The sequence below is a fragment of the Podarcis cretensis genome, assembly GCF_951804945.1.
Source record: "Podarcis cretensis genome assembly, chromosome: 3".
Taxonomy (NCBI): Eukaryota; Metazoa; Chordata; class Lepidosauria; order Squamata; family Lacertidae; genus Podarcis; species Podarcis cretensis.
Window position 1 is genome coordinate 522,124 of NC_137172.1, and position 22,037 is coordinate 544,160.

Genomic DNA, 22,037 nt, shown 5'->3' on the forward strand with positions numbered 1-22,037 from the left:
GGGGGAAAAAGAAAGGGTTAAAAATGTAGACCAATAGGAAAGCTGGAGGCGGAGCCTACATGTGTATATAAAAGGGCTTAGCCCAGGTTTGTTGGAGCTGTTGGTGGGTAGTTGGTTGGTTTTAGTGGGTTGGCTGGTTGGGAAAGACAGTTGGAAATAGAGAGAGAGGGCAGTGGGTTCTTGAGTGAGGGGAGGTAGAAGAGAGAGGGGGGAAAATAAGACTAAGAAAATAAAGAGTAACAACGTTTGGAATGCTGTAAAAGTTTGTGTCTGAAATAAAATACACTCTTCTTTATTAACTTGAGAACCTGACTGAGGCTGAAGTGATTTTACCGGGGAGGGACCAGGTTGGTGACAGCGGATTAGTGGTGTACGGGTCAATAGTCCGCGAGACGACCGGGGGCACCGTACGAACGCCACAGACAGTGACTGAGGGGAGGGAGTGACTGCCCCATGAGGAATGGTCGCAGCGGTTGGGACTTTTTCAATTTAGAGAAAAGGCGACACACGACCCAAGATTAAAATGTTCTCCCTGGCCTGCGAGAAAGTGGACAGAGAAAAGTTTTCCTCCCTCTTTCGTAACACTGGATCCCGTGGAGATCCAATGAAGCTGGACGTCGGGAGAGTCAGGACAGACGACAGAAAGTCCTTCTTCACAGAGAGAGCACATGGGTAAACTGTGGAACTCCCTGCCACAGGAGGCAGTGAAGGCCACCCACTTGGATGGCTTGAAAAGATTCATGGAGGAGGAGAGGGCTTTGGGTGGCTCCTGGCCAGGGTGGAATCCCAGTGGTGGAAACCCCGGGAGGGGAGAGGGCTCTGGTGGGGTTCCCCTTGGGGCACCTGGTCGGCCCCTGGCCTGATCCTGCAGGCTCCTCTTAGGCTTTTCCCTTCCCCACCCCAAGACGGCTGAGTGAAGAAGGCAGGCCAGAGGAGCGGGGTGTCCCAGTGTGTCTCTGCGTGAGTACCTGTCCCTTGGTGAACTGCTTGACGGACAAGACGTGCTGCCCGACCAGCGGGTGGAGGAGCGGCGAAGTCTGGGGGTGCGGCAGGCTCTGCGGAGACGTCTGCCTGGGCAAGGGGCCTGCCAGGTACAGGGGGCCGTCCTGGATCATGGCCAAGTCTGCGGGAGGAAAGGAAGGTCAACCCTGCCCGAGAGGAGGACCAGAGAGGCACCACCCAGCGGGGACAGCAGGATCTGCCTCTCTCGCCACAGAATGGCAGGAAACCCCAGCTCCTCTCTGATCCTGGAAACACCCCAGGAAGTCTATCAGGACACAAAGCCCTGAACAACTTGGGAGCAGTTTACCTAGAGAGCCCCTTGCCCCACACGGACCCACTTGGTTGCTTAGATCAGCGGAGAGGGCACGGCCACAGGGGCTGCGTAATACCCCGTCCCAGTTTGTAAAAAATCAGATCTTTGCCCTCTGGAACTCCCTGCTACTTGACACCAGGCCAGCACCTGTGCTGTGCATTATTGTTTAGGAAAGCACATCCAGAGACCTAGATATAGTTTGCTGTGAGTTCCCATCAGCTTTTGGTCCACTGCTATTTTAACTTTTCTACAGCCTTAAATTATTGCTGCTAACTCTTCATTGATAATTTTATTGCTTTGTCTTATTTGAGGTGCGTGGTTTTCTTCATTTTCTTAAAGCAACCAAGTGGCACATTTATGAGAGAAAGGAAACGAGCGGCTCTGCGAGGAGGCAGAAGGAAACCTCACCTGGCGGCTCGACCGTTTTCTTGACCACTTTTTCCCTGAGATCTTCGGCTGCCAGAGGATGGAGAGAGGAAGAGGAGGACCAACGTTAGAGGGAGACGGGAAGCCTTTGCACCAGCACCTCTTTGCCCCCCGGAAGGACCCCCCTCCCGCCACCCCCCTGCGCCCGTCACCTGGCAGCCCGGGGTCCGAGGCACGGTGGATGCGGGGGGCCAGGAAGAACCGGGCGTCTCCCACCGGTCCGGCTCGACGGGGGCTGGGCGCTCGACAGCGCAAGGCCTCTGGCTGGACGGTGGGGAGGGGCCGCTCTGGTGTCTGAAAGGGAGAGGGGAGAGTTAAGCAATGGGGGGGGGATGGCATCTCCCACCCGCTCTTGTGGTGTGTGAGAATGACAGACATACAGTAGTAGCAGCGCACGCCCCCCCCCCCCGCATGGGGGGGACTCACAAGGGGTGTGCCCCTGAATTTTTAGGAAATGGACAGCAAAGCGAACTAGACAAACTAACAGGAAGGATTCGAAATCTGCGGGACCAGAGATTCACAGAAGACTGGTGTAAATTTACAGACTATTTGAAAAGTAATTGTGATGAACAGACTACGTTTGTAGGTTTGCAAGAAGTTTTGTGAGGTGAATTATTGAAACTATTGCAAAAATGGATAAAGGGGAGGATGTTTAGTTAAGATAATTAAAGGCAATATGAATTTAAGAAATGCAGAAGAAGTGGCTAAAACGGTGGATCATCAGAGGTGCTGATGGAAGTCCAAAAAAATAATAATTGTATAAATTGTGAAGTTTTGTGGTATGTATTATAATTTATATGTTAAAATTAATAAAAATTATTTTTTAAAAATGGAAATGGCAGCAAAGCAAAGGAGCCCAGGCGCTAGGGCAAAGACCCCCGCCAATAGCCCAGTGTTGGCTCAAGGCAGGACCAACCCCCCTGCCTGGATTTTCCATGGCTGGTGGGGTCTCAAAGCTCCAACACAGACACCTTTTTTGCGCTCTGCTCGGAAGGACTGGCCTGAGGTTCTGCCTGGAGTCACCAAGAGATTGTCCCTTAACAGCTTGGGAGCGATTCATTTTACCCCCCATGGACCCACTTTGGTCCTGCAGGGGACACCCAATAGCTGTTCCACATTGGGAAGAACTTGTGTGTGGCGGGATCTGCCCTTTGGAACTCCCTGCCTCTTGATATCAGGCAGGCCTGTCACTGTACTCTGTTTGGCCGCTACTGAAAACATTCTGGTTTAGACAAGCCTGCCCAGGTGTTTGGAAAGCGGATGCAAAGTTTAACCTGTTTTAGTTATTTTAACTTTGGTATTTCTTAAAGTGCTCTTGATTTTCTTGGTGGTGCGTAAAGTTTATGAATTAAATAAATGCCACACTCCCTCTCCCTCTCTCAGTCCTCCTCTTGCTCTTGTGTGTGTTTCCTGAGGGATCTCCTACCTGCTTAGACTTGGAACTTGGCTGTCTGAAAGCAGCACCCAAAAACTCTTTCACAGACTAAGCCACCTCTCCTTCATCCCTCTTGGGGGCAGAAGGTGAAGGATAGAGAGAGACACTCATAGCCCCACAGAAAGGGGTGCAGGAAGTGGTGTGGGCAGCCTGGCAGGTGGGTTCCCTCACCCTTCCCACCCCCTGGGGGGGGGCATTCTGGGCCCAGACCCAGCGCCTACCTTCAGGATCTCTTTGGCTGGCACCGCACTCGGCCATTTCCGCACATCCTGCCCATAGCCTGGAGCTACAAGGACCTGGAAGGAGAGACAGGAGGCGCTCAGAGCTCCAGAAACCCTCCCCAGGCAGCGGCGTCCGCAGGCCCCTTCAGCCCAAGGAAAGCGGCTGACCCTAAACATCAGGGCCCCAGGATGAACAGAAGGCACAGGGATTATTTTTGCCAGGACAGCAGCAGGGAAGGAAAGGGTTAAACCCCACCAGGCTGCACCTCCTGTAACGAAAAGCCGCAATTTTCCCAATTGCAAGCTTGGCATCACATCTAGTGTTTCTCTGACAAGGATAGTTAATGGGTAGAGCTGGTTTGGGCTCATGGAAGCCAGTGCAGCCTAATGGTTAGAGTGCTGGACTGTGACCTGGGAGAGGAGGGTTCGAATCCCCCGCACAGCCATGAAGCTCCCTGGGTCACCTTGGGAGTCACTCACCATCTCTTGGGAAGGGAAAATAAAGGTAGTATATAAATGTAAATAATAAGAAGGGGTAATTTTCTGATAGTAAGAGCTGTTTGACAGCCTCGGAGGCTGGTGGACTCTCCTTCCCTGGAGGTTTCTAAGCAGAGTTTGGAGGGCCCTCTGTCCTGAGATTCCTGCGGGGCAGGGGCTGGACTGGATGACCCCAGAGGGCCCCTTCCGCCTCTGCCATCCTGGGGTTCTCTGGCCCACCCAGCCCCTCCCTCTCCGCCCTCCCTGCCCCGCTTACCTGCCCGTCAATGTAGGCCACTTCCCCGCGAAGGATGACCCGGCGCACGGTCCCCTTCACCCGCATCCCCTCAAAGGGCGTCCAGCGGGCCTTGCTGAAGGCTGTGTTGGGGGGCAGCAGCCACTCCTGCTCCAGGTCCACCTGCCGGAAGGAAATGGCTCAGCCCCACAGAGCCTCAGCCCCCCAGCCCCTGGGGGTCCCATGCCAAGGGGCGGGGGTCCTTCCTGGAGGACCAGGAGCATCAGGCCCACGGCCCACCTGGTCCACAGGAACCTCCATAGGACAGGCAGAGTCCAACCACGGGGTCCCTCTGCGCTGGCTGCAGTGACTGGCAGCAGGGAATCTCCATGGTTTAAGACAAGGGATCTTTCCCAGCCCCCCAGGAGATGCTGCCAGCGGGGATGGAACGTGGGACCTTCTGCATGCAAGGATGCGCTGCCCCTGAGCCCCGGCCCTTCAGCAGCCTCTTCTGGCCCCCAGGTGCCTGCAGGAAGCAAGCGGGGCTTGGGGGCTTCCTCTCAGAACATAGTTAAACGGTGGAACTCCCTGCCAAAGGAGACCCAGCAATGGCCACCAGCCTAGGGGGCTTGGACAAATGCATGGGGGAGGAGGGGGCTGTCGCTGACTCTGCCCTGCCACTGGGGGCACCTGGTTGGGAAATGTCCCCCACCTCACAGTCTTCAAACAAAAACATCTTGGAGATCCCAGGCCACAGAGAGGTTAGGCTGGCCTCAACTAGAGCCAGGGCTTTTTCGGCTGTGGCTCCAATCCGGTGGAACGCTCTGTCCCAAGAGAACAGGGCCCTGCGGGACTTGAGATCTTTCCGCAGGGCCTGCAAGACAGAGCCGTTCCACCAGGCCTTTGGCCAAGGCACAGCCTGACCCCCTCCTTTGGTAATCCTCATAGTACTCTAGCCCAATGGCTGACATTAATTTGACTCTGAATTGATTTTAGAATGCATTTCAATTAATTGATTGTGATTGTATGTAAACTGTGTTACTTTTATTGTTGTTAGCCGCTCTGAGCCCAGCTTCGGCTGGGAAGGCCGGGATATAAATAATACGGGATACTGGGCTGCCTTTGGCCTGATCCGGCCAGCTCTTCTTATGGAACCTCCAGGTCCAGAGGCAGTCTATCTGGATTCCACGTTCTTAGGGGTATTTGGCCCTGTGAGGAGAGGAAGCTGCTGGCCATTGGCCTGGTCCTCCCAGGCAGACAGCCTTGGCCGCCAAAGAGAGAGCGTTGTGGCTGGAGAGGAAGGCAGCAGGGCCTTTCCTGGGAGGCCCCCCGCCCCTGCCAGGTCCCCCCCCCTGCAGAGGGACACCCCAGGAGGGCTCCCCCCCCCGCCTCACCTCGATGTAGGTGTCCTCTTGCGGGGGGAGCCCAAAGATGCGCCGGGGGTTCTCGTAGAGACGCTGGACCAGGTCTTCCACGCTGAGCCGTCCCTCGGAGACTGCGGTCAGCAGCAGGGGCAGCATGGTCTCCAAGCCAGGGAAGCCGGGCGGGGGATCCTTGCCCAGCTTCTCTTCCAGCGTGTGGGGAGCTGAGTGCGAGAGAGAGACGCGTGGCAGAGACCAGGGCCCCACACAGCACCCCTTCAAGGTGGTGGGGCGCTTCTCCCTCCACAACAACCCTGTGAGGTGGGCTACACTGAGAGAGAGAACCCTGTGCGTTTCATGGCTGAGTGAGGATTTGACCCCTGAGGTCCTAGGCCAAGACTCCAACCACTGAACCACACTGCCTCCCTATTAGCTATGGGGCTCTGACTGAGCATGGCAGGCGGATCTTCCCCCCACGCCCCCCTTACCGTGGTCCGTGGCAAAGCAGTCGATGGTGTCCATGTTTTCCCACAGGGCCTCCATGTCCTCGCGGGTGCCCAGCATGGGCCGCACCTGCCCCCTGCCCTCCCCGATGCGCCCCAGGTCCTCCTGGCACAGGAAGAGGTGATGGGGGGCCACCTCGCAGGTCACCTCAATGCCCTTCTGCTTCGCGGCCTTGATGATCAGGATCTGTGGGGGAAGGGGGGGTCACACAACCCTTAGCCCTTCAGATCACGATGACCTTCCCTCCCCAACCAGTTTCCTGACTCTCCATTGCAGGAAAAGTGAGACCTGCCTCTGCCCCCCTTCTCCCCTTCCAGCGCCCCCTCCCTGTGTGGATTCTCCCTCCCCCCCCCACTGGCCCCCTTTGAGCTGTTGCTCAAAACTGCCCCAGTGCCAGCCCAGCCCACAGCCTGCTCTCTTCCCACTGCCTCTCACCCCTTCGCGTGCCCAGGGGCCTGCTGGATCAGGCCAGCAGCCCCCCTCGAGTCCTAGCAACCTGGGACTCTAGACAGACTGTCTCTGAGCTTGGAGGTACCAGAAGAACCCAGGTGCTGCCTGGCATCTTTCTGGGCATCCTGTTCCCCCACTGAGCCCAGGAGCCTCTGCCCTCCAGTGGCTCCCAGCCCCTGGGATTCAGCAGCATCGCTCCTCTTGAGCATGGAGTCAGCGCAGAGCCACGGTGGCCGGGAGCCATCGATCGCCCTCTGCCCCCTCCATGAATCGGTCCTGCCCTCTTTTCAAGCCACCCAAGGCTGGAGGTGCTTTGCCAGCCTGGCTTGTCCCCTTGCCCCCTTCCTGCCCTGCCTCTTCTGCAGAAGAAGTCTTCCCAGCCAAGGACCTCCTGCAGCCCCCCTGGGCCGCCACCCCCCACCCCTTCCGACCCGCTCACCTCCTCCTTCCGCGCCACGTGGCAGATGTGGACGGGGCGCTGGTACAGCTGGGCCACCATCAGGATGGCGGCCACCGTCTGCTTCTCTGCGTGAGCCACGATGGGAAGGTGTTTGGGCCACTTTTCAAAGTGCTGCCAGGGCAGAGAGAGAGGAGCGAGTGAGGGAGACCCCCTGAGGAGCGCAAAGGGGCGAGGGAAGGAGACCCCCGGGTGCAAGGGGGCGGGCCGAACACCTCCCCAACATTCATATGCTGCCTGATGCAATTCTGATTCTAAATGCAGTGTAAGGTAGTCTCTATGGGAGTATATTGTATTCAATTATGGGGTCTCAGTTTTTAGGGGCTAGCCAAACTGGGATTGTTGGGATAGCAGGCTTGTTGGTTTTTTAATGTCTGGTGTAGATTTTTTCAATTTCATTGTTCTGTATGGGACAATGACAAAGATTATCGTATCAATGGTGAAATGGCATACAAGTGATGAAAGAGATTCACACAGACTTCCTAAGCATCTTGGCTTGTGATTCCTCTGATTCCTGATATCAACAGGCAGGGAGTTCCAAAGTCTAATTGCGGCTGCCCTAAAATGCTGAATTCTTACAGAGGTTGAACGGGCGTTACAGGGCACCTGTAGCTGTGCCAGGTCCCCCAAAATGAAGCAGCGGAGCAAGGCGATTTTGTGCTCCAGTTAAGACAGGATTCCTGGACCCACAGCCTGAGAAGGGACAGGGAGGTCTACCTCGACGTGTGTCTTGCGCGCCCGACCCACCTCCATCCACAGGGAGACGTTGTCCATTTTGAGGTCCGAAAAGGTGTCGTTCAAGTACATCTTCAGGCCAGCGGCTGCTCCAGCCAGAGGCCCCAGGGAGCCGGCGTTGTCCGAGGAGGCGCCCACATAGAGCGCATAATCACAGCGGGCCCCGGTCTCCGCCAGCTGCGGGATGGGGGGAGAGGGCAGAGAGGCAAACCCAGTTTCACAACGTGGCTGGCACACCTTTCGCCACCCCCAAACCAGGAGGTACAGACGGTGACCCCCACCGAAGAACAGCCCTGCTGGGGCAAAGGGAGCCCATCCAGTCTCAGAGAGCCCAACCAGATGACCATTATGGGAAACCCGGAAGCAGGATCCGTCGCCCACCTCCCTTCTCCCCAGCCACAGAATTGTGAGCTGCAAGGGGTCCAGAGGGTCATTTAGTCCAACCCCCCTGCAAGGCAGGACCCGCCTCTTTACCTTCTGCGCCAGGGCAAAGGAACCAGCGTCAATGATAGCTGGGGAGGTGTTGGGCATGGCACACACCATGGTGATGCCACCAGCCAGGGCGGCTGCTGTGCCGGATGCGAAGTCCTCCTTGTGGGTGGCCCCCGGCTCCCGAAGGTGCACATGGACATCAATGAGCCCTGGAGGGGGAGAAGGGGGTCAAGGTCAGCGGAGGGAGCCCCCCCCCCCCCCCGGGGAGTCAGGCAGGTGCCCAACAGCTCCAGCTCAGCCTCCGCCCAAGGGGGCGCCCAGCACCAGGCTCCTCCAAGCACTCATCGCCCCATCACACACAGAATGGGCTTGCTGCCAGGCAAAGGGGCTCAGGACGGCAGCCTGAGTTGCGTCTGGTCCAGCACCCTCTTCCCACAGGGGCCAAAACCCCCTAAGAACTTGCAGTCCAGACGGACTGCCTTTGGAGCTGGAGGTTCCATAAGAACATAATGCCCAGTATAAATGTCAAGTGCGCAGGCGATGGAGCACACCGTCTGGGAAACCGAGGCAGGGTCGGCCAGCCATGGTCTGCTCAGAGTGGCAGGATTTAGTGTCTGGGGCCCACAAGCCATGTGGGTCCAAGAGACTGATGCTTCACTCCAGCCCCACGGACAGAGCTCAAGCCAGGTCTGCCCTCTGACCCCACGGATGGAGGCAGGACCCCAACGCTGGCAAGTGAGGGCCAGGATGGGCTCAGGGGGAGATGCTCTTCTGCCTGCCTAATGCCCCCCTCCCCCTGGTACCCCCATATCCCAGCTCCCACCTGGCAAGCGGATGAGCTTCTGCGAGGTCATGCAGTCCACGTGCATCTTCAGCGGAGGAGCCCCCCCAATCTGTCCAAGGGCCTGCGGGGAGCAGAGGAGGGGGTCACAACTGCCCTGGAATAGCCGCGATGCTGGCCTCCCATCCTCCCCATTCAGAACATTGAATTGGGGTCTCCTACCCCCCAAATGCCCCCGCACCTCGACGAAGAGCTTGGTGCACTTGATGTCGATGATGAGGGGCACGGAGTAGTCGATGGCCAGGCGCCGGGTGCGGTAGCCCTTGGTGACGAAGGAGGAGAGTCGGCGGCCCCCCGAGTTGCGCATGGAGAGGTTGATGACCAGGTCAAAGTGGTTCTCGGCCAGGTAGTCCAGGATGCTGCGCTCCTTGCCGGCCACCTCGCCCCCGTCGGCCTCCTCAAAGTGCCAGTCCACAGCCATCACCTGCCGCGGGAGACAAGGGGGAGGGAGACCCCGTCCCCAGGTAAGCCGCGCCCAGCCAGGACAGAGGGCCAGTTCTGCCCCCGGGGCCAAGGGCTGGCCTGGGAAGGGCCATGGCAGGCTAGGGATCAGGGAGCCACCAGATGCCTGCCTTGCAGGGGGCTGGACTAGAGGACCTTGGTAGTCCCCTTCCAACTGCACAGCTTTAGGATTTAGGGCACCCCTATTCCTTGCCTCCTCCCCATAGGAAGGCTCTCCCCAGCCCCACAAGCAGGAAGGCACAAACTTCGATTGAGATTCCAACACTACAATTCTAGGATTTGGAGGGAGGGAGGGAGGCATTTCTAAAAATGTCAGCTAGGGGGGTGGGGGAAGTTATAATGCTGTAGCATGTTTTTAATATTCAGTTGGGAGGCACCCAGAAGTGGCTGGGGAAACCCAGCCAGATGGGCGGGGTATAAATAAAGTATTATTATTATCACCATCAACACCATCATTATTATTACATGCCAAACTTCCAGTCCCTCCAGGGCTGGTACAGAGGGTAAAGGTAAAGGGACCCCTGACCATGAGGTCCAGTCGTGGACAACTCTGGGGTTGCGGCGCTCATCTCGCTTTATTGGCCAAGGGAGCCGGCGTACAGCTTCCGGGTCCTGGTACAGAGGGAACTGGCCCTAGAAGTCTTCACAGTGCCCCCCCCAGGGGATAAGAAGGGGGTGTGTCTACTGCACTTGGTAAGGGAGGGGGCCAAATGACGCTCCAGTTGTTGAACGGAGTAACATCTCCCCCAACCCCACAGGGCCTTGGAAGTGGGTGAGAAACGATCCCTTGCCCCACTCCCCCCTGCAGGGACCTTTTCCATCCCTCCCCCCACCCCCCACCCCCCCACCCCTGCAAGGCTCAGCCATCAGCCAAACTGACAGGGATGTTAAGCGCTGCAGCCCCCTGCCCAGCCCACCTTGATGCCGTGCTCAGTGTAGAAGTCGGCCGTGCCCAGGCTGGCATAGAGGTTGTATCCCAGGCCCTCCAGGGTTCGCACGGTGGACAGCAGCTCACTCTTGTTCTGGAAGAGATGCCAAGGTCAGGCCACGTGGCAGCGCCCCTCTCACTGCCTCCCTCCTGGGGTGAGGGTCTTCACGGCCTTGGGCGGGTGCTGCCACCTCCCGGCCTTCTCCTGCCACCTTGTGCCATGCGCCCGCTTCCACAGGCTGGCATCAAAGGACAGAGGAACCTGAGAACCCCCCGCTCCTCTTCAAGCAGTGCCCAACCAGGTGCCCCAAAGGGAAACCCAAAAGTAGGTCCAAGCGCCATAGCCTTCCTTGGGTCCTCAGAAGCATGGCAGCCTCCAGCCGTGGAGGGCAGAGAGACCCAAGGTGGCACTGGCCTCTGCCCATTTGCTCCCTTCTGGAGCTCTTCACAATCTCTCTTTATTTAACAGCCCTGAACAGTTTCGCACCCTCAGCAAACTGGGCCACTTCCCTGATCACCCCAAACTCCAGATCAAGTTAAAAAAGCTCAGCTCTCCTTTCCGATCCTTGAAAATTGACCATTTATTCCAACTCTCTGCTTTGTGTTTCTTAAGCAGTTGCTGACCTACAAGGCGGTCCCTCCTCTTATTTCCTGACTGCTCATCTGAGTCGGGAGTCTTTGTCCAAATCTGCTACGTCCGCCAGGGCCCCCTCCAGAAACACACGCGGCCAGCCCAGTCTCTTCCCCTGCGCACAGGACTTCCTCCTCTCTTCCACTATAGAATTCTGGATGCTAAATGAAAATGCCTCTGGGGATGTGTGGGGCGCTGCTGGGCCCCCTCCTCAGGCCCTCCCTCGCCCCTAGGCTGCCCCCCCCCGCCCGACTCACCTTGTAGCTCCCGATGGTGAGCAGGATGTTCTTCCGGGGGATCTTGAACCCGGTGCTGAGCATGGCCTTCAGGTAGGCCTCGCAGCGGTTCTCCCCAAAGCAGGCCACCTCGCCTGTGCTGGTCATCTCCACGCCCAGGACCACATCGGCCCCTGCCAGCCGCGAGAAGGAGAACTGGGGCACCTGCGGACAGAGAGGGGCGCGGGAATTTAAGTGTTTTAAATTGGTTTTCTGAACCGGGAAGGGTTTGTTTATTTGTTTGTTTGTTTATTAACCTGAAGCATTTTTGTTAGGGATTGTAGGAAAAGACCTGCCAAAGAAATTGAAAAATATCTTCATGTGTGAGACAACGGTGGCAAGAGCCTTAAGAGAACAAGGATGGAAGAATGAGGAAATTCTGACTAAAGAACTGTGGCAAGAGAAACGGATGGACTTGGCAAAACTGACACATAAATTACGTGACAAGGATAATTGCGACTTTAAAGAAGAATGGGAACCTTTCACAAAGTATTTAAAGAAACAACAAAATGAACTGGACTCCTTGTCAGGTTTTGAATAAATATACACAAACTTTTTATTGATAACATATAGATAGATAAATTAAGGATCTGTACAATTCTGTAATGTGCTGAAAAATCAGAGAGAGGAGCTGGGGGAAGTCTGGGGGGAGGGAGGGGGGGTTCTTTTTTTCAGGGAGGTGAAAAATGGGGAGGGGGAAAATGAGGATGAATTCCTAATATTTTTATTTTATTTATTAATTATTATTTATGGACCCCAAACAAGATCCGGCTGCCTCAGAACCCCCCCCCCAGGAGGCCTCCCCCCCCCGGCCACTCACCTTGACCCCCACGATGCCTGTGCCAGCCATCAGCCCCACCGGCTCCACCTCTTCGCCCATGATCACCTGTGTGGCCAAAGCCACCAGGTCGACGCCCAGGGTCTTGGAGACGAAGGGGAAGGAGCGCGAGACCCTCACGTTACACTCAATCACCTTCAGCTGGTCGTGCTGCGGAGGAGGAGGAGAGGCAGGTTGGCCAGGGGTTCAAAGGGGGCCACGTGGCCCCAGCCCAGAGCCCCAAGCGCACAGGGATGCGCCAGGCCCAAGCCAAGTTCAGCGCCAAACAACAACAGGGGCTGAAACATTACTGTACAATCGCACGCCGGGGGTCTGCATATACACGGAAATCCTGAATGGCCAAGCCCTGGGAGAATCCTCCCTTCTCGCAGAGATCCTGTGCCAAGTGGAACTTGGCTGCCAGGGAATTTGCACAGTAAGCACAGCAGAAAAAGAAGGAAGTTCATCGCATGCTCAGCGCACTGGCTCCAGGAAGCTGGCGCAAGGATGTCAGAACCTGCACACTGCCCCCAAGCGTGAAAGCTCTTTCTGCCTTCATAGAACTGGAGCGCAACTAAATACATGAATGCAGAAAATAAATATTATAACATGTTGTGAGTTGGGAATACTTCCTTTATCAGTAGGAGTATGGCTGAGAACCTTGAAATATTGGATCTTTCTGCATTATAGAGTGCTATCTCCTAATTCTCTCCTTTATGACCTCTCAAGTGATAATGTAATTTACAATTTATCATTGACTTGTAGGAGAAAATTGAACTTGATAGGGCTTAATCTAACTGACTTTGAAAATTCTGACCCCAAAGATGCTTGGGAAATTATCAGGCAGAGTCTTACAGAAAAAAGTATCCACTCTCAAGGTTGCAAAGCAGAGCACCTGCTCTCCTCTCTATTTAAATCTCCCTTTGTGTAGAGATTTTCAAAAGGGATACATGACAAATCTGAAGAATCATGAATTGTGCAGGCTGTTTGTGTTAGCCAGATGTAATATGTTTCCCTCGATAATAGTGAGAGGAAGATATTTTGCTCTTCCAGAATCAGAGCGTCTCTGCAAATGTAGTAAACAGGAACCTGATACTTTGGAGCATATTTTCTTTTCTTCTGATTTTGGCATTTATGCCAGAAGACAATTATTAGAGGCCTTACCACTCAATAGGCTGATTTCTATGCTACCAACGGTTCAGGACCTGCTTTCGGACGGGAATGATCAAATCACTTTAATAGTGGCTGAATTTTTGAGGGCTGTCCATGTATAAAGACTGGGCCGTTATAAAGAGATCTACTGGTTCTTAATTGATCGGTGATGTGGTAGTGCTGTATTGTATTATTTATGCAAATTAATTTCCTCTGGAGTTAAAGATCTGAATGGGACAAACCTTGTTATGCTAAGATCACATTTTGCACAATTTGTATATGGTGTCTGTTTGATAATGTGTGGTTTGCTATGCCTAATAAAGGATATTTGATTTGAAATATTATAAAGAACCAGCCTGTCTCCAACCACGTCTGATTGAAGCGGCGCAAGTTACATGTGTATCGGATGTGATGGTATTGCAATAGAAAACTTGGCCAAGCAAATCTGCTAGAGAACCCCACAGCCTGATAGGGGGGCCCCCGATGGCGGACAAAGGGGTCTGTCACCCCCCCCCCCGGCTGCCCCGCTCCCCCACCCCCTTCACCTTGGCGATGAGCTGGAGGTTGAAGGGCCCCGTCACTTGAAGCTCCTGCCCAATGGCATGCACAATGGCCTTGATGCGCTCCAGCGTCTTGGGCGTGATGTCCTGCGGGGGCGTCACCAGGGTGGCGTCCCCCGAATGCACCCCGGCGTTCTCCACGTGCTCAGAGATGGCGATGGCCACCACCTGCCCGTCGCAGGCCACAGCGTCCACGTCAATCTCCTGTGCCAAGGGGGGAGAGCGAGAGCAGAGTGAAGCGTGTGTTCACCTCACCCCCAACAGACCCCCCCCCCATTCATGCTGTCTTGGGGGGGCGCCTCTGAGCTTCATCGGGCACTCAAAAGCACCAATCCTGCCCCCTGCTCCCCTCACGCCAACAGCCACATTTGTGACACTGAAAGGCAGATGAACATCCACTGTGCCACTTGGAGGGCTCACCCCCAGATCACAAAAACCACACCCCAGCTCTGAATCAGGAAGGGGTAGAGATGAGAAGACCTGGGGGGAAGATGGAAAAATTGGAAAAACCCAGTCCCCCACCCCACAATTTTTCCCATCTCTAGGAAGGGGAGAGTAGCATCTGTTTTTGCATTAGGAAGGCTGTCTGCCGGATCAGACCATTGGCCCATCCAGTCCAGGATCCTGTTCTCACAGCGGCTGACCAGACAGACGGCCATTACGGAAAACCCACTAGCAGGATCCGAGCACCAGAGGCTTCTCTCCCCTCCTGTGGCTTCCGGCGAGTGGAATTCAGAAGCATTTACTTTGGAAGATCAGAGCCCTCTCTTCTCCTGCCTGAATTGGTCCGATCCTCTTTTGAAGTCACTGGCCACCCTTGCCCGGTCCGGTGGCAGGGAGTTCCAGAGTCTAACCCCCCTTTCCCTCTGCCCCCGCACCTTGGCCTCCTGGATGAACTTGGAGATGACGACTGGCTGCTCCTTGGAGACGGCCACGGCGTTGCAGAGGAACCTCTCCAGGTCGCTGTCCGAGTAGGCCACGTTCATGGCTGCGCCACTGAGGACGTAGGACGGCCGCACCACGCAGGGGTAGCCCACCTTGCAGCAGAACTGCTTGGCCGACTGCAGGGGGGGGGGAGGAAAGGGTCAGCAGGCGTCCAGGGCCGACCCCTGGCGGAGAGAGGGGCCACTTGGGTTTCCAGGGAGAAATGATCCAGGGCTCCCATTCTGGACCTCTGCCCTGAAGAAGGGCAGCGAAGGACCACAAGGGGGCCACAAGGGGGGGCATCTGGCATCAGTTTCCAGACCCAATTCAAAGTGCTGGTCTTGACCTGTAAAGCCTTAAATGGCTCAGGACCGCAAGACCTCAAGAACTGCCTCTACCCGGACCCCAATATAATCTTCTGCGGCCCTCCTTCGTGTGCCTCCTCCTCGAGAGGTGCGGAGGGTGGCAGCACAGGAACGGGGCCTTCTCTGCAGTGGCTCCCCGTTTGTGGGATGCTCTCCCCAGGGAGGTTTGCCTGGTGCCTTCATTACACACCTTCAGGTGCCAGGCAAAAAGGTTCCTTTTTAACCAGGCCTTTGCTTGGTCTGATTGGCATCCTCTGCCCTTTTAAAATGTGGCTCTTTTTGGTGGGTGGGTGTGTGTTATGGGGTTTTTATTCTGATTATGTATGTTGTGATTTTTTTCTATGACCTCTGGGTATAGGGCGGCATATAAACTCAGTAAATAATAAGAAGATCAGAAGAGACGGGCTGGATCAGGCCAGTGGTCCGCGAGAATAGCATCATGAATTTAAGATAGCTTACAACCATAACCATAAGGTGGGTCCTAAAAGGCAAAGGTCAGGGGGGCAAAGAGGAGGGAGACCCACGGAGTAGGCCGTCTCTCCCTGGCCCTCCCCAGAGGATCTACCAGGAGGGGCCCCCTGAACCCAGGAGGGTCTGCAGGGAAGGAGGCAGCCTTTAAGGGATTTGGGGCCATGTAGGGCCGTGATCCCCTTACTATTCTTCCTGCATTGCAGGGGTTTGGACTAAATAATAATAATAATAATAATTAAAAAAATAAAAACAAAAAATTATTTTATTTATACCCCGCCCTCCCAGGCAAGAGCTGGGTTCAGGGTGGCTAACACCAGTAAAATTACAGTAAAAACATAATAAAAAGGGTAAAGGGACCCCTGACCGTTAGGTCCAGTCGTGACCGATTCTGGGGTTACGGCGCTCATCTCGCTTTATCGGCCAAGGGAGCCGGCGTACAGCTTCCGGGTCATGTGGCCAGCATGACTAAGCCGCTTCTGGCGAACCAGAGCGGCACATGGAAACACCGTTTACCTTCCCGCCGGAGCAGTACCTATTTATCTACTTGCACTTTGAGGTGCTTTTGAACTGCTAGGTTGGCAGGAGCAGGGACCGAGCAACGGGAGCTCACCCCGTCGTGGGGATTCGAACCGCCGACCTTCTGATCGGCAAGCCCTAGGCTCTGTGGTTTAACCCACAGCGCCACCTGTGTCCCTTAAAAAAAACATAATGGGGGGAAGAAAACCAATTTAAAATACAGGTTAAAATGCAATGACTCCTTGGGGTCCCTTTCCAACTGAGTTGGGCCTGGAAAACTGGCAACCAACCCCGTTCTCACAGTGGCCACCTGGATGCCCAACACGGGGAGCCCCAAAGCAGGATCCAAACCCTCTCCCCCACCCCTCTTGGTTGTCTGGAGACAAGAGAGAGGTCCGTCCGCCCCCTGCCCAGCGTTGCCAAGCGAGGGGCAGAGCCAGGCTGACCGCTGCCCCCAGCCGCCCTCCCCGGCTCCTCACCTCGGTGTCGGAGAGCTCCTTCCAGAGGGGCTGGCTGATGCTGATGGTGTCCAGCAGGCGGGAGAACTTGAAGCGGTTCTCGGCCGAGTCGATGGCCTCCGGGGACGTCCCCAGGATGCGGCACTGCTGCCGGTGCAGGGCCATGGCAATGTTGTTGGGCAGCTGCCCCCCCATGGACAGGATCACACCCTCAGGGTTCTCTAGCTCGTAGATGTCCATCACCACCTGGTTGGGGGGGCGAAGAGGCCGGGTGAGGATCCCAAGAGGGGCAGGATCAGGCCCGTCAGGCACAGCTGCAAAGCCCAGCTACGGTTCCAGCTGCAGAGAAGAGGCCCCTTTCACCCACTTGGGGGGTCCTTTACACAGCCATCACCAGAAATCATTTTGGGGAGAATCATTATGAGGTTTTCTTCCATCGTTTTAGTTTTTATAGCACACTCCCATGGGAGGCCTTGATACCTGCCGCACCACAACAGTAACAACTCAAATGTTTTAGAGTAGCAGCACAGAACCTTTGGAACTCCCTGCCTATTGAGATCACTGCACTCTTTTCGGCACCTGCTAAAAAAAACATTATCGCTTAAACAAGCCTGCCAGGAGAGTGGGTGTGAGTTTCATCTTGTTTCAGTCTATTGCGGCTGCAATTTTCTGTTCGTTTCGAATGATGGCTTCAACTCAGTGATAATTTTATTGCTCTCTCTTTTCTTTTTTTGTCAACTGCTTTGAGGTTCCCCCCCCCCCGCCCCTATGATCAAGGGGCATATAGACTTTGTGAAATAAGGAAATGAAGGACGGCTGAGGAGTAGCGTAAAATAAATAAGGAGAAGCCCTACAAGACAGATGGGACTTGTTAGAGGCCCTGATCCCCTGGCATAAGCACCCCTGGACGGCACCCACCTCGAAGGACATCTCGTCGAAGTAGAGCCGGTCACACATGTCGTAGTCGGTGCTGACCGTCTCCGGGTTGTAGTTGACCATGATGGTTTTGTAACCCATCTGCAGAGGAGAGAAGGAAGGCGCGGCGCTGAGCTCATTCTCCCAGAACTCAGCCTGAATAAAGCTGTGGGTCCAGCCCCTGTCCTACCACCCCCCAGGGGCTGGGAGCTGGCTGCCTCAAGCACCCGAAGGGAGTACTTGTCAAACCTGGGTCCCTAGCTGTTGTTGGGACTACAATTCCCATCGTCCCTGACCACTGGTGCTGCTGGCTAGTTCAGGATGATGGGAGTTGTGGTCCATCGACAGCTGGGGCTCCAGATGAGATACATGGCCCCAAACCATCAATGGCCTGGGGGCCGGACAGAAGGGCCTCCCCAGCGCCAGTGCCACCCAGTGCCTTAAGCCCAGAGACAGCCAGTGTGATGCTCACAATGGTGACAAGGGACAGGACAGGGCCTTCTCAGTGGTGGCTCCCCGTTTATGGAATACCCTCCAGACTAAGATACAAGAATCCTCTACATTGGCTGCATTTAGGAGAAATTTAGGTGGAAACGTATCTGATATGGATGCCGCTTAGAGTTCAGCCCCAGTGTTGCTGTTTTATAATAGATGCATGGTTTTATTCTGTTTTATTTTGTATTATCTGAAGGGCTGTCGCACGGAAAAGGGAGCCAGCTTGTTTTCTGCTGCTCCAAAGGCTTCAAGTTGCACAAAAGGGGATTCCAACTAAACATCAGGAAGAACTTTCTGACGGCAAGAGTTGCTTGACAGTGGAACAGTCTTATAGGGGTGCAAATATCCAGAGTGTGGGGGTCAGGTGGGATTGCTATGAGGAATTATGAAAATATGGAGCAAGCCATTGTGTCCGCGATGAAAGCATTGCAGTGACTGGGTTTGATTCATTAACAATAGTTTCTGATCGAATCCCACAAGCCTCTGCACCTCTGCCATTTGCTTCCTCTGCACCTGACAGGCACATATGAGCATTCCAAATCCACAGGCCAGTTACTTCATCAGGCATCCTCAGTACATAAAGATAGTAGGTTACTTGGATGGAGTTTAATCTTTAGATAGATCTTAAGGGCCAGGAAGAGAGTTCACAAGGAGGTGGTAAATACTGCCTTCTGCCTCTCCTGTTTGTGACCTCCGGGGATTCCGAAAAGCATTCCTCCTTGTTTCCTCTTTTATTGACTCTGAACTACGTATGAATGCTCAAATTAGCTCTTTGTAGTTTTAACTTTTAATATTGTCCCAAGTGGGGTTTTTTGAAATGCTCAGAGGAAATCTGATTGGTTCTTACGAACACTGTGTAAAAAGTTATTTTGTGAATAATAAAACGACCTGGGCCGGAGGGTGGAGGGGAATTATGATTATTGGTCCCTCCTCCCAGAGTCTTGCTGGTCAAGCCGCATGTGTATTCTATGAATCAGAGTCCAATCCTTCCTTGCTTTGGGAACGCTACACGGTCTCCCTCGGGAATCTCCCTCCTTGGAAGTTTTTAAGCAGAGGCTGGATGGCCCTCTGCCAGGAAAGCTTTAGCGGAGGTTCCTGCGCGGCAGGGGGCTGGACTAGATGTCCCTTGGGGGTCCCTCTCAACCCTACAATTCTTTGAAATACTGATGGGGCAGGAGCATCCCCAAACCCTGTGCAGTCGAGGGAGATGAGGGGAAGAGGCTCACCTTGCGCAGCTCCTGAATGCACCCGACTGCGCACCAGTCGAACTCCACGCTGCTGCCGATGCGATAGACGCCGGAGCCGATGACCATGACGTGTGGCTCGCGGAAGGCCAGGTCGTGCTCCGTCCCGTTGTAGCTCAGGTAGAGGTAGTTGGTCTGGGCCGGCCACTCGGCCGCCACTGTGTCGATCTGCTTGACCACCGGCAGAATTTTCAGGTCGTGGCGCATCTTGCGGACGGCCAGCTCCGTGCTGGGAGAGGAAAAGTTCCCTTGTAATGCGCTGAGCCAGGTCTGCCTGCACAGACGGGCAGCACCGACCGGCCGGGATTTTGGAAAGGGGTCTCCCCTCGCCTTGCCAGGAGATGCTGCCAGACATGGCACCTGGGATCTATAGAATCCTAGTTGGAGGGGACTCCTAGTCCAGCCCCCTGCAAGGCAGGAATCTCGGCTCAAGCATCCCTGACAGTCCACAACCTCTTGAGGGCATCCATTCTGCTGTCAAACAGCTCACCTTCATAAAGTTTTTCCATCTGTTGAGTCGGAATCTCCTTTCTGGTCACTCGAAGCCATGGGTTCGAGTCCTACCCTCTGGAGCAGGAGAAAACAAGCTTGCTCCCTCTTCCATGGGGCAGCCTTTCCGATATTGCCAGATGGCTCTAGTGTCTCCTCTCATACCTGAGGGGCTGCCCCATGGAAGAGGGAACAAGCTTGTTTTCTCCTGCTTCAGAGAGAAGGACCTGAATTCCAAGCACAATTCAAAGTGTTGGTGCTGACATTTCAAGCCCTAAATGGCCTCGGTCCTGTAGACCTGAAGGAGCGACTCCACCCCCATCATTCTGCCTGGACACTGAGGTCCAGCTCCAAGGGCCTTCTGGCTGTTCCCTCCATGTGAGAAGCCAAGTTACAGGGAACCAGGCAGAGGGCCTTCTCGGTGGTGGCGCCCGCCCTGTGGAATGCCCTCCCACCAGATGTGAAGGAAATAAGCAGCTATGCTATTTTTAAAAGACATCTGAAGACAGCCTTGTTTAGGGAAGCTTTTAATGTTTAGTAGGTTATTGTATTTTAGTGTTTTATTGGAAGCTGCCCAGAGTGGCTGGGGAAACCCAGCCAGATGGGCGGGGTATAAATAAATTATTATTATTATTATTATTATTATTATTATTATTATTATTACCACCAATGGAGCCAAGTTACAAGAAATGAGATTCTGACTAAACATTAGGAAGAGCTCTTCTGATGGGAAGAGCTGCTTGGCAGTGGAACAGATGACGTCGAAGGGGGCGTTCTCTCCTTCGCTGGAGGTTTTCGAACGGAAGTGGGATTGTCATTCATGAGGGATTCTTGAGCTGTGATTCCTGCACTGCAGGGGGCTGGACTAGATGGCCCTTGGGGCCCCCTCCAACCCTAAAAAAACCATCTCTTGGCCTAGCTCAGTCATGGCCAACCTGGCGCCCTCCAGGTGGCTTAGATGACAACTCCCATGTGTATCTTTTCCTTGAGGGTCCCTTCTATGATTCCATGACAATTGCCCAAGGACGGCTGAAAGAAGTGCCGAACACGCTGGCACCCTGGCAGTCAGGCCTGCGGTGATGCCCTCCCTATTCCCCACAGGGGAAGAGGGGGCTGCCGCTCCTGGCTGGATGGGGGGGCAGACCTCCAGGTACCTGAGCACAGCTTGGGCCACCTGCTTGTCTGAGAAGCCGAGCTGCTTGGCCAGCTTGAGGACGGCGGTGGGCATGGAGCCCGGCTCGGCCTGGCGGTAGGACTCAAGGCACAGGGCGTGGTCCGTGATGTTCTTCATCTTGTGCAGGAACCAGCGGTCAATCTTGGTCAGCTCGTACAGGCGCTCGATGGAGTAGCCGGCCCGGAGGGCAGCCGCCAGGACAAAGATGCGCTTGTCGGTGGGCGTCTCCAGCTCCTGCGGGTCGGGGAAAGGGAGGGGGCAGGCAGAGAGGGTCAGGGCTCTGGGCCCGGTGGGGCAGGCACAGTCTGGCCAGGAGGGCAGCCGGACCCTCTCCACCCACCCGGACCCCTTACCATGTCTGAAGCAGGCTTCACAGTGTGGTCAAAGCCCACGCAGTTCTCATCCACCATGCGCAGAGCCTTCTGGAAGGCCTCTTCAAAGCTGCGCCCAATCGCCATCACCTCGCCTGGGGGGGGGGGGGAGGAGGAAAGAAGGGGGGTGGGCAAGATGCAAGTTAGCAAATGATCTGGAAGGGAGCCTGTTCCCCAAAGCAGGTGAGGCAGGTGCTAAACTGCAGTGATCAGATGGGTTTACTATGAGGAATTATAAAATATGCATCAAGCCATTTGTTTCCGCGATGAAAGCATGGCGTTGGCTGGGTTTGATTCATTGGCCATGGTTTCTGATCGAATCCCACAAGCCTCTCCATCTCGACCAGTATGAGCATTCTAAATCACAGGCCAGTTGCTCATAAGGCATCCTGGGTCATAAAGGTGATAGTTAGCTTTGATGTAGCTATTGTTGGGTTTGTTAATCTTAAGGGCCAGGAAGAGAGTTCACAAGGAGATAGTAAATATTCTTTCCTTGCCATCCTTCCATCCTCTCCTGTTTACTGCTGTTTATGACCTTCGGGTTTCCTAAAAGCATTCCTCCTTTTATTCCTATTTTATTTACTCTGAATTGCATATGCATGCTCAAGTAGGAAATTAGCCCTTTGTAGTTTTAACTTTTAATATTGTCCCACGTGGGGTTTATGGAAATGCTCAGAGGCAATCTGATTGGTTCTTCTGAACACTGTGTAAAAAGTTCTTGTGTGAATAAAACGACCTGGGCCAAGGGGTGGAGAGGAATTATTATTATGCGCACCTCCTCCCAGAGTCTTGCTGGTCAAGCCTCTGTGTGTATTCTATGAATCAGAGTCCAATCCTTCCTTGCTTTGGGAACGCAACACTAAACCAAGGAAGTGAGCATGATCCGAGGGAGAAGGGGGGG

At 54.7% G+C, this 22,037-nt stretch overlaps 2 protein-coding genes across 2 annotated transcripts in view; both read right to left on the minus strand.

Annotated features, from left to right (window-relative positions):
* Positions 1–22,037, minus strand: part of LOC307211686 (uncharacterized protein) — a 57,740-nt gene that overhangs the window by 19,055 nt on the left and 16,648 nt on the right. The window lies entirely within an intron of this gene.
* The window catches only part of CAD (carbamoyl-phosphate synthetase 2, aspartate transcarbamylase, and dihydroorotase), a 43,151-nt gene that overhangs the window by 6,011 nt on the left and 15,103 nt on the right, over positions 1–22,037 (minus strand). The window contains exons 16-37 of the mRNA XM_079968377.1: positions 21,119–21,231; positions 20,746–20,999; positions 19,085–19,331; positions 17,367–17,465; positions 16,470–16,694; positions 14,593–14,775; positions 13,700–13,918; positions 12,006–12,173; positions 11,168–11,350; positions 10,269–10,373; positions 9,071–9,313; positions 8,872–8,953; positions 8,091–8,257; positions 7,629–7,793; positions 6,864–6,995; positions 5,959–6,160; positions 5,504–5,694; positions 4,152–4,292; positions 3,398–3,472; positions 1,894–2,035; positions 1,724–1,771; positions 969–1,123 (exon numbers count right to left, since the gene is read on the minus strand). Of these exons, the coding sequence (XP_079824503.1) occupies positions 969–1,123; positions 1,724–1,771; positions 1,894–2,035; positions 3,398–3,472; positions 4,152–4,292; positions 5,504–5,694; positions 5,959–6,160; positions 6,864–6,995; positions 7,629–7,793; positions 8,091–8,257; positions 8,872–8,953; positions 9,071–9,313; positions 10,269–10,373; positions 11,168–11,350; positions 12,006–12,173; positions 13,700–13,918; positions 14,593–14,775; positions 16,470–16,694; positions 17,367–17,465; positions 19,085–19,331; positions 20,746–20,999; positions 21,119–21,231 (3,539 nt within the window). The remainder of the gene's footprint in view (positions 1–968; positions 1,124–1,723; positions 1,772–1,893; positions 2,036–3,397; positions 3,473–4,151; positions 4,293–5,503; positions 5,695–5,958; positions 6,161–6,863; positions 6,996–7,628; positions 7,794–8,090; positions 8,258–8,871; positions 8,954–9,070; positions 9,314–10,268; positions 10,374–11,167; positions 11,351–12,005; positions 12,174–13,699; positions 13,919–14,592; positions 14,776–16,469; positions 16,695–17,366; positions 17,466–19,084; positions 19,332–20,745; positions 21,000–21,118; positions 21,232–22,037) is intronic.